This window comes from Coenobita brevimanus, chromosome 29, assembly GCF_032717465.1.
Source record: "Coenobita brevimanus isolate Jiangsu-jjx chromosome 29, ASM3271746v2, whole genome shotgun sequence".
In the NCBI taxonomy this organism is placed as follows: domain Eukaryota; kingdom Metazoa; phylum Arthropoda; class Malacostraca; order Decapoda; family Coenobitidae; genus Coenobita; species Coenobita brevimanus.
Window position 1 is genome coordinate 36,637,030 of NC_136982.1, and position 12,109 is coordinate 36,649,138.

Genomic DNA, 12,109 nt, shown 5'->3' on the forward strand with positions numbered 1-12,109 from the left:
CATAGTGGAAAAGTGTGAGAAGACCCTATATGTATATGGGTCCTGGTGCCGACAGTAAAGAAAGTCTCACTTAATCCCACTGACGTGATGGTGCTAACAGCAAAATTCTAGCCCTGTAGCGTCTCAAAAATCTTCAGTCTAGCTGATTTTTTGCTAAGGAGTACCTTAAAGTATTGGCAACACTGTGCCCAAGCACTTGTAGCACTGAGTTTGGTTCTGGGTGGGTGGGTAACATCAGTTGGCCACTGTCTGTTGTAGCATCAGGATGTCGCGAAAAAGTGTCTTGGATTGGGTGGGTATTAAATTGCAAAGATGCGTGGAATGGTACTGGTTAATTTACCAATTACAGTTTGTGTCTTCAGTAAAATGTTATTAAGTAAAAAACTTGTGTAATACATAATGTTAATATATGCCATATTGTATTATGAATGAATGAAAAGTGATCCATTCAGTAAAAGTTCAGTTTAAACATGAAATTAAGTGTCATAGGGGTCCCACCCAAAAATCTGATAATCTGAATGAATCTTGGTCCACTGCCATTCGGATTAATAGACTTTTACTGTAATAAAAATAATAATAATAATAATAGTGGTTGAACTTTGGTTTCTCATAAGTGCCACATCTTTTGAAGAATTCACCAGTGCTCAAATATTGAAATAGTTGTATAATTAGTAGTTCATAAATAGTACTGCATCAAAAGCACTGATGAGGAACATACATTCAGTGGTGCTGTGTACTCTGGGTTGAGCTAAGCTGTTGCATTGTCCTCCAGGGAGCCAAGCATCCTCATTTTTCCTTCCACCTCGCCATAGTGAAAAACCTTGATCCATTTCTTGGAAGATGGTATCTACTACAAGTGGGGCACTGGTTTCCTTCACAGTGTATGTATGGTACTTAACCTGTATGATGGCTCCACAGAAGCAGTTACTTACCTGTGGTTGACTGGTCTGCTTAGCTAGACTGCCTGGGGTTAACCGACAACAGCAAAAAATGCATAAAAAGCAGTGGCCTTTTTAAGGTCTGTAACTATCTAGTACCATACCATCAGCAGGATCATCAGATTTTGGCTCCAGGAAGGTAGATTGCTATAAGAATAGGAAAACTAATCATACTGTTTGGAGTTAGCAAAGAGTTCTTGTATGGTACTTCTTTAGCATCTTTGTTGAATAGGACCAGAATATTGAAAAAAAATATGTTGCTAGCAATAGATAGTGATGTATCATGTACTTGGTTTACTTATTATACTTATCCTCCAGGGTACTACAAAATTCAATGGCCATAACTTATGAGGACCGCGCCCCAAAACCGCATGTGGCCATCGAGATGTCCATATTTTACATCGTCTACTTCATTGTCTTCCCATTCTTCTTTGTAAACATCTTCGTGGCTCTCATCATCATCACCTTTCAAGAGCAGGGAGAGGCTGAGCTGCAGGATGGAGAGCTAGATAAGAACCAGGTGAGGATAAACAGTAGGGGGCATGAAGGGTAGACATGTGAAATTCAGATGTGCTGTGACCAGACAACATGCAGTACAGGTGCAGTCTCCAAAGGATTGGTTGTTCATTTCTTTGTATCAAGTGGTTCATGTAAGTTGGAAACCTCATATGTAGAAATATTTTTTTATATGAGGATTCAGATATGTGGGAATGTGCTATCTCACGATGAAAATTCCCGATGTCACTAACCAAGGAAAAACTGCCACTCTTCACCAGATTATTTAATTTTCTACATCAGAGTTGGTCAACTAAACCCTGTTCATTTTATGTACCCCCAGTGTCACTAAAAGGAAGGAAGAAATTATAACATTATTTTACTCAGCTACAAGGAAGAGAGGCTGTAATATAGTCAATAAAAAAAAAAAATGGGCTGAGAGTACCATCTCTGTATTGGGATGGTTATTATTCTTTCCCTACTTAAATATCGATAAGCTTTATTTTACATCCATTTCTTGTATTTGTCCATCAAAACAATAATAAACAGTGTTTTTGAGAAACATGTAACGATTTTACGGTAAGAAATTTTTAGCACGACACGGCTGAAGATCGTATGTTACGATCAAAAATCACGTGTCTACTGCCCCGCTGGTATTTTGGAGCCCTCGGCATCGTCGGATTTCGGCCAGCGGTCTCGTCTCTGCATGATTTCGGGTTTAAACGTTGCACAATTTTCATATGAAAAACTTTGCAGATTTTCTTCAGCATTTTGGAGATGAAGCATTGTTCTTTTAGAAAACTAAATTACTGTAAATGGGTTTCAAACCAAAGGTGCAACTAGAGACTTGTAAATAGGTGGTGAATGCTGTCACACGCGGTGTGCTTTCACAGCTCCTATAGTAACTTTTTCCTGCATTTATCGCAATAAAGCATGTCAAGGAAATTATTATAACTATTAAAGAATAATATCATGAAGAGCTTACATACGGTATATCAACAACAATCACGGGAGAGATTTTTAAAAATATGCGACTTCTGTGGTCTCTGCATGAGTAGCCCGTCTTCCATATTGACCAAGCTAACTCTTGAGTTAGTGACGGTGGGAATTGGTGCTAAAAATGATTATGTGGATGAACAAAAGTTTGGATATCAGTCATTTGGATACAGATGAAGGGGAGGGTGTGATTAGAAATGTTCCGGTGATGAAAGATATAAAAGTGGAGGTACAGGAAGTGTATAAATTACTGGAAACTCAAGATGTAAGGAAAGCCCCAGGACCTGATGGAATTTCTAATTGGGTACTGAAGGAATGCAGAGAACAACTGGCGGATAAAATTCACAGCTTAATTGTATGCTCACTGGAAGAGGGGAAAGTGCCAAAAGAATGGAAGAGGGCAAATGTGGTACCAATTTACAAGGGAGGAAACAGGGAAGAACCCCTGAATTATAGACCAGTGTCTCTAACCAGCATGGTCGCAAAATTGTGTGAGAGAATCCTGAAAGACAGATGGATAAAATATCTGGAAGAGATGAATATTTTGGCTGAATGTCAGTTTGGATTCAGAAGTGGAAGGTCATGTGTTTCTAACTTGTTGAGCTTTTACTCAAGAGCGATTGATGTGGTACAGGAGAGAGATGGTTGGGTGGATTGTGTGTACTTAGACTTAGAGAAGGCCTTTGACAAGGTACCTCATAAGAGACTAATGTGGAAACTAGAATATATAGGAGGACTAAAGGGGAAACTTCTGGAATGGATGAGAGACTTTTTGAGAGACAGACAAATGAGGACAGTAATAAAGGAAAAGATGTCTGGATGGAGGGAAGTAACAAGTGGAGTCCCTCAAGGCTCAGCGTTGGCGCCAGTAATGTTCCTGATTTACGTAAATGATATGGTAGATGGAGTGAACAGTTATGCAAGTCAGTTTGCTGATGATGTAAAGATCTTGAGGAAGATAGAGGTTGAGGAGGATTGTAAAATACTGCAGGAGGATTTGGATAGGATACATGATTGGAGCCGGATGTGGGAAATGAAATTTAATGTAAAGAAATGTAAAATATTGGAAATGGGTAAAAGTAGCAGGAGACCATCACTGAATTATTTTTTGGGTAATGAATTAATCACAAAAAGGAGAGAAGAGAAAGATTTGGGAGTGCTGGTCCAAGATAGTTTGTCACCAGAAAAGCACATTAACAAGATAGTTGGAGAGACTTATAAACTCTTGACTAACATAAGAGTAGCATTTCATTATATGGATGAGGAAATGATGAAAAAATTGATAGTGGCCATGATCCGCCCCAGGTTAGAATATGCAGCGGTAGTGTGGTCCCCACACAAAAAGAAAGATATAAACAAGATTGAGAGAATACAAAGAACAGCAACCAAGATGGTCCCCAGTCTGACAGACCTGTCATACAGAGAGAGGCTGGAAAAACTGGATTTGCCTTCATTAGAGGAAAGGAGAAAGAGGGGAGACATGATTGCAGTGTTCAGGACCATGGTGGGAGTAGATAAAATTGACAAAGAAGATCTGTTTGTACGGGATAAGACAGCAACAAGAGGACACGGAATGAAATTGAAAAAGTCAAGCTGCTTGAAGGATATCAAGAAATATAGCTTTCCTTACAAAAGTATAGACTTATGGAATAGCCTGGACAAAGAGATCGTCCAGTCTAAAAACTTAAACTAGTTTAAAGTTAAATTCGACTTATTGAGAAACAGCGACGGAAACCCACGAGCATAGTACATTCCGTGTATATCACAATTAGGTATATTAGGTAAATACTTAAATATTTGGAACAACTTAGACAAAGAGGTGGTGCATGAGAAAAACATTCATGTGTGTAAAGGTAGACTTGATAAATGTGGATATGGAGACAGGACAACATGAGCATTGCTCAATTCCTGTATACTACAAATAGGTAAATACATATGCAGTATATGCTCATTGGTGCACGCTCCAGTGTAACTGACTACCAGTTCACCCCCGAGAAATTTCTCTGTTATCACTGTCTGATTTAGTAACCAAAACATGGGTAAATTATGTTAAATAGCAGTATGTATGCAATTAACACTGTCATCACAAGTGAATGTGCTCAACCAGCAAAAATAAAACAATCCCAGTTGCACAACACCAGTTTTGTTTCAGTCTTCAGCAAAGCTATTTCTCCTGTAAATTCCTGCACATAAGATATGCAGAATGTAATCCATGTAAGTGCACACTGACTAGTGCAAAGCAGCGATGATTAGCATACTTAATAATTTAGATTCATTACACTGAGCTTGTATAGGAACAGAGTAGACCACTGTTTTGATACTCCTCTCTCCCTGTCACTCTTTCACTGCCAGCTTCATGCTTGCTTCTCAGCATCAAAAATTAACAAAGCTACTTATTAGAGGTATAAAGCTTTTAGATCAGATAATGAAGGTAATTGAGAGAGTTTTAGAAGGTATGATTAGAGAAAGAGTGAATATTGATGAGATGCAGTTCGGGTTCATGCCAGGTAGGGGGACCACTGATTTACTCACCTGGTTTACTCACCTGGTTGGCTACCCTACTACAATTAACAGTATGGCTCAGTAGGAATCTGCTTTTCAAGAAGTAGGGCAGCCCATACCTGCTGGCACGCCAGCCGCGTTTCCTATATACATCATCATCAGAATAGACTATTGATTAGAGGCTGAGTTTTGTGCCATATGCACGGTAGTTGCACTACTTGAAGGACTTCGAATTAAGAGTCGTAGTTATTCAATATAGTTGAACAGGATGTGACCTAGTTGTGAGTGGAGGGACTTTTTAAATGATGCAACTGAGTCAGTGCTAACAGCATCATCTGAAAGAGAGTTCCAGAGGTCTATACATCTGATGCTGAAAAACCTGCATCTACACTCAACTGAAGTGCGGGGCTTGGCCACCTTGAATCTATGGCCCCTGGTGTGAGTTAACGAAGGAAGAGAAAAGAGCTCAGGCGGTGCAATTGGGGACTGGCGATGGAAGATTTTCCAGCATTTAATGAGGTCAGCTCTGATCAGTCTCCCTTTTACAGAATACAGGCCCAGGTTTTTCAGACGGTCAGCATAACTGAGTTCGGACAGGCCATTGATTTGCTTAGTCCATCTGCGCTGTACAGACTCCAGGAGCCTCTGATCTCCGTGGTAGCCTGTGTTCCATACAGTGGAGCCAAACTCCATGATGGGTCTGATGTGGGATTTGTATAAAGTCAACATAAAATCTCGGTCTCGACAGAGGGTGGACCTAAGTAAATTATTTGACAGGCCTGCTGCCTTTTTTACAGTATTTCTTATATGCGAATGAAATTTTAGTGACCTGTCGACCAAGATACCCAAGTCTTTGTGTGTAGTTTCTACGGAGAGCCTGGTGTTGTTCATGTGATAGTACTGAAGTGCGCCAATAGAATTCCAGTCTACTGGGCCTCTCTGACATCGCAGAACAGTACACTTGTCAAGATTAAAACGTAAACCCCAGGACTCAGCGACACTGTAGACCATATCAATGTCCTTCTGGCATGTACTTATATCTGCAGCTAATGTGGAACAAGTGTTTTGGCGCAACTTGAGGTAAATCTTCATGTCGTCAGCAAAGAATTTACATTTGGAGTGTATATATGAGGGTAGAAAGTTTATATATACCAGAAAGAGCAAGGGGCCTAGAACAGATCCCTGGGGAACACCACTGAGAACATTCCTTGAGGAACTGGCGCAGCCAGACACAGACACTTGCATGGTGCGGCCGGACAGGAAGTCAGAGATCCAAGTTAGCAAGGAACCACTGACCCCAAGTAGCCTCAGCTTGTCAGTGAGTATCGAATGGTTGACTATGTCAAAGGCTTTGCTAAAGTCAAACAAGACAACATTCACAACATATCCAGCATCCATCCACGAAGTAACATCATTATACACGAGTAACAGTTGGTCATCTACAGTTCTACCCTGTCTGAATCCATACTGCTCATTTGACAGCACTCCATTAGTGTCAAGGTAGTTGTATAATACCTCTGTAATGAATCTTTCCAGGGTTTTGCAGCAGAGGTTAGGCTAATAGGCCTATAGTTAAGAGGTTTGTGTCGAGAGCCTTTCTTGAATATAGGAATGATAATGGATTTTTTCCAATCATGTGGCAATTTACCAATGGTGACAGACTTTTGAAATATCAAAAACAAGGGTAATGCTAAGGCTTGGCAATATTTCAGAAGACTGGGGTGGAGGCCATCAGGTCCCATACTGGTGTTCAGGTCCAGTGCTGCGAGCCTATTTCTTACTTCTTGCAAGGACAGGGTCACTGTGTCGAGGGTACCCTCAAAAGTTTGGTGAGGGAAGGGAGCGTGGGGAGCATGAGTTGAGTAAACTGTACAAAAATGTGTAGCAAAAGTTTCTGCCATCTGAGTACAGTCTGATGTTAACACACCATTGTCCAATTTTATGGGGCCTACTGAGGGTACACCTACTTTCTTATTTCTGATGTACTGGTGAAATGGTTTTGAGGAGACCTGTAGCTTTCTAATCAGTGACATTTCGTGACTGATTTGCATGTGCGTAAAGTAGTTACGAAAGGTGTCGTTGAGAGAGTCGTAGTGTGATAGAGCTCGGGAAGCCTCAGGAGATAGTCTTCCATAAACATTCCTGGAGTGTTTGTATGTTTCCCAGGCTTTCCTGCGATGGTTTTTTAAGGCCTTGGGAGGTGATCTGGGAGGTGAGGGAGGTGTGCTAGGCATATTTGGCACATACTGGTCAATTAGTGGGCTAAGGATGGACTGCAATCTGTCATACATGGCATCAATTGACAGGCTTTGGAATTCAAAATGCCAGTCTATTTCACGCAGATGATTATTTATTTTGTTGTATTTGGCTTTATGCCAGGAGCGCTTGGTGTGCAAATAGCTATCTGTCACCACAGCAGCCTGAAAATAATATTGTATTAGCACAGGGCAGTGTCCACAGCTGGGCAGGGGACTCGCTACCTCAATTTCTCCTACTCTATCATTCTCGGATGTGAGGACAAGATCTAGAGTGGTGCCTGAGCTTAGATAAGTGGGCATAGTTACCCAATGGTGCAGACCCAGACATGCAAAACAGTCCAGGAATGACTGATGGAGAGGAGGATATTTCATAGCCAGTGCTGTGCTTGATTTCCAGTTGATAAGGGGTAAGTTAAAGTCCCCAACAATTAGTACCTCTTTGGATGGACAGAAGTCTAGTAAGAAATTTAGTAATGCTTGGTTATCAGCATCACTGTTAGAAGGAGGGCGATATATTGCTATTACGTACAGGTTAAATGTAATTAAATGGATGACACAGACATTATCACAGTTGGTGTTTATACCTACATAACTTATTCTACTCCTTATATATATACATACTCCGTGCTTACGGGTATTACCTTTGGTGTCGGTACGTGAGAGGTTAAAGTTATTAATCTGAACAAATGAATCGGGGATTTCAGGCAGCAGCCAGGTTTCAGCGACTCCAAAAATATCTATACCATTGTCTGACAGAAAATCAGAGATGACATGTAATTTATTAATTATACTATTTACATTGCAGAACCCTAATTTCAAATTGTGAAAACTCACTGTTGCCTGGGAGGACTGCGAGGTTAATGGTTTAAATTTCTCATGGGTGTATTATCTTGTGCGTGGGTTGCAGCAACCTGAGTGTCCAAAGGGGTGCGCTGGGTTCGGGAAGTCCTGGGTATAACTGTGACATCTCCAGCAGCATGGGGGCTAGCTGGGCCGGTATCGGTGGGTCCCCTGGCCGCTCCTCCACTGGCAGTGCTACGCTGTGCACGCCTGGCACGCAGTTCTATTCTTTGGTTGTATGTCAGGTCTCTATTGATATAGATATGGCTAAACTGGGTGTTATGTAGTTTCCTCGCATTATCTAGCAGTTCTTTCCTCACGTCGTCATAGCACGGTACAACTTTTTGTCCCTGTTAATACATGTTACTTCTGACAGAGTCACCTGGGATCCCAGAATGAGTCTGGTTATGGGATCAAAGGCAGTATTTACAGCGTCAGTGGACTGTACCTCGAGGCCTCTAATTATTATTGATGTCTTCCTTTTATTCTTCTCCTCCATTTCTTTAGCTTCCTCTCTGATAAGAGTTCTCAGGCTATCCCTGTCTGTCATGGATGGGCTGGGCCCAGGCTCAGGCTGTTGGTCGGCCCGACCTGCCTGGCCAATGCTGCTCAGGTCGGGCCTAGCAGAGAGAGTTTGGACAGCCTCACATAATTTTTTGACTGTTTGAAACAATTGCCTAAATGCAGAATCAGACACGGTGCCGCTCTTACCAGTAGTAGAACGGCACTCTGTGCAAATAAAGGCAATGCCCTGACTATCATACTCTCTTATACTTTCCACTAGCTGGTCTGGGAGGCCCAGACACATAGCTGTGGGGTGAAACCAGGTTTCACAACGATCACAGCCTACAGCATCTAATCTAGTTACCATATTGCACGTTCCACACTGATCAGAGTGATGGATAACTGTAGTTCCAGGCAGAGGAGGAAAGGTATCTAATGAAGGGACGAGATCATTGTTTACTACCTGTGCTAGGGGAGCCGCAGCCATGTTTGTTTCGGACCGCGGTGGCAACAATTCAGTGTTAGAGTTTCCCCTACCCCGTCCACGTCTGGTAGTTCTTCCCCGAGCCATAACTGCAAAATTGTAATAAGGGAAACACCAAACCAGGTTAAAGAAGAGCTAGGGTGTGCTGGGGGCCGGCGAAGTGGAGAATTTCTCGATATGCAGGAGCAGCGCCAAGCACGTCCGATCACAACAGCTTCAGGAAAAATATATTGGTAGGAGAAGGGATCTTTATTTTGTTTTTGTTGATTTGGAAAAGGCCTTTGACAGAGTCCCTAGAGAGGTGGTGAAGTGGGCTATGAGGAAGCTTGGCTTGGAGGAGTGGCTGGTTAGGGTGGTTATGGCCATGTATGTGGGTGCTCACACCCAGGTGAGAGTGAATGGAGATTTGAGTGATGAGTTTTCCGTGAATGTTGGTGTGCATCAGGGGTCAGTCTTGAGTCCCATGTTGTTTATCATGGTACTTGAAGCCCTTTCACGTGACTTTAGAAATGGACTCCCGTGGGAGTTGTTGTATGCTGATGATTTGGTGTTGATTGCAGAGAATGAAAGGGAGGCGGAGGAAAGGTTTAGGAAGTGGAGAGATGGTATGGGGCAAAAGGGTTTAAGGGTAAATGCAGATAAAATAAAATTGATGATATCTAGGGTTGGTGGCGGTACTGTCAAAGACGAGGGAGAGAGGCCATGTGCAGTTTGCCACAAGGGCGTGGGAAGTAATTCCATCTTGTGTGGTGTGTGTGATAAATGGGTGCATAAGAGATGTAGTGGTATCAGAGGTAGACTGCGAGATAATGCTGATTTTATGTGCACGGCGTGCCGGGGTGAGCAGGTGGAGATTGTCAGACGTGAAAGGATTGAACTTGCTGGTGAATCTCTTGAGTGTGTGGAAGAGTTTTGTTATTTGGGAGACATGTTGTGTGCTGGAGGTGGGGCTGGAGCTAGCTCTGTGGCTAGGGTGAGAAGTGGTTGGAAGAAGTTCAGGGAGCTCTTGCCTCTCCTGACATTGAGAGGGCTCTCCCTACATGCTAAGGGGTCTTTGTATGCAGCATGTGTTAGGAGTGTAATGCTGTATGGCAGTGAGACCTGGGCAGTGAAGGAGGAAGATATTCGCCGGCTCAGACGTACAGAAATGACAATGATTAGGTGGATGTGCAGTGCATCCCTGCATCCAAGGCCTGGAGGGGCTGGGTTTACAATGGAAGAGTTGATAGGTAGGATGGGACTGGAGTGTATTGGTGTTGTGATGAGGAGAGGTAGATTGAGGTGGTTGGACATGTGGAGAGGATGGGGGATGATAATTGGGTGAGGAAGGTGAGAAGTGTTAATATTGGGGGTGGGGTTATGAGGGGTAGACCGAGAAAGACGTGGGACGAGGTCATTAAGTGTGACCTTAGGGTTAAGGGACTGAACAGGGAGGCTGCAATGGATCGTGCAGCGTAGAGAGCCGCCATTAGGTGACCAAGGCCGACACATGCAAGTATGTTGGAGCGTTTAACCCCTACACCGCGGGCATGTTTACCGATGTTTTGCGTGTGCCGCGGGGTTATTCGGGCTCCGACAGACTCTCAAAAAATATTTGCCAAAAATCAGTTATTAGTCCTAGAATATTAAAATTATATATATGCTTATGGCACATACCTTCAGCTTTCTCCTGGAATGTTTGTTGGGCCTTCGTCAGTTACCGTAGGACTTGTGGAGACCTCTGAAGTTGGGTAACGAAGTCTCCACTTTACACTTCCCGACAACCCGTGATATGATTACCACAGCCAGATATTGACACTATAAACACTACTCTATGATTTTCAAGTAGTTTGGGATCCATACTCCAAAAAGAAACCCACTGTGAAATCAATGAAAATTATTAGCGCATCTGACCGCCGCACTTGCGCTAGTTCGCTCTTGGTACTCTGTCATTTATTATTCATAAAACCCCTCCCACTTTATATTTCTATTACTATATAACATATATATATCTACAGTCTTTATCCATAAGTTTCCTTTAGTAGTATTAGTTTATTGTCACTGTAGGGATTCAATTTCTTTCAGTTCAATACGTAGCATTCACTTTCTCGTCCTGTATACTAGCACTGAGAGTGAATGTCACTTTCATCTTCACTCTTATAACTGATAGTATTCAGACATGCTAGAGTGAAACTTTCACTTTCATTACTCCTAGGGTATATACTCGTATTCTTATAATACTACTCATTTACATTTCTATTTACGTTCTCTATTTTATTTACGTTATTTACATTTCTATTTTATTTACACTGTGTTATGCACTGTCACTTGAAGTAACTTATAAAACTATTTTCCATTGTTCACGTATATTTACATTCATTACTTTCACTTGCTGTTTACACATTATTTACACATTATTTACAATTCCACTTGCACCGTTTTACTCAATAGAAAGATCGTAGTCACTCTTTTATCAATTGTCAGCCCTTTACCTCTTTCCACACGAGGTTTAGTAGGGGGTAAAGGTCACAGGGCCCTTTGCATGGGGGTGAAAAAGGCCCTGAAGTCAGCAAGAGGAACAGACGCGTACCTCCTCTTCGGAAGATGAGAGAGAACTGATAAGGGAGGGCCGGCCCGGGTAGAGGCCTACTTAGGGGATATTCAGTACTACCAACGTAGCTCTTGAAACAGCTATGTATTTCACTGAAATGATTGGCAGGAAATCTAGACAATACATTATAAATTAGGTAGTTCCAGGTGAATGTAAATATCACTTAGGCTTCTCCCTTCCCTCCTTATATGTATATTTATTACGAAAATAGATTATATGGCATATTTCAAGGGGAAAAAAACAGCGAAAATTAGCGAACGAGTGCACGTGAGGTGTTGTCAGGTGATAATTAGCCAATTCCAGGTGACGCTTGGGAGCAAGGGATCATACCGCGGGGCGTCGCTTTTGTGATTCTGTGTTATGTTGAATTCACCCGGGCTTCCAAGTGGGGGCTTGTATCATCTATCAGTACTGCCAATGTCCAACACTAGTCAGCACTCCTAATCTCATCTGTACTCCCATCCATTGTTGACAGTTTAGCCATTTCTCCCCGTTCTTGACT

At 42.2% G+C, this 12,109-nt stretch overlaps 1 protein-coding gene across 1 annotated transcript in view; it reads left to right on the forward strand.

Annotated features, from left to right (window-relative positions):
• cac (calcium voltage-gated channel subunit cacophony) overlaps positions 1 to 12,109 on the forward strand; it is a 2,326,612-nt gene that overhangs the window by 1,299,856 nt on the left and 1,014,647 nt on the right. The window contains exon 30 of the mRNA XM_080268748.1: positions 1,257 to 1,458. Within this exon, the coding sequence (XP_080124874.1) occupies positions 1,257 to 1,458 (202 nt within the window). The remainder of the gene's footprint in view (positions 1 to 1,256; positions 1,459 to 12,109) is intronic.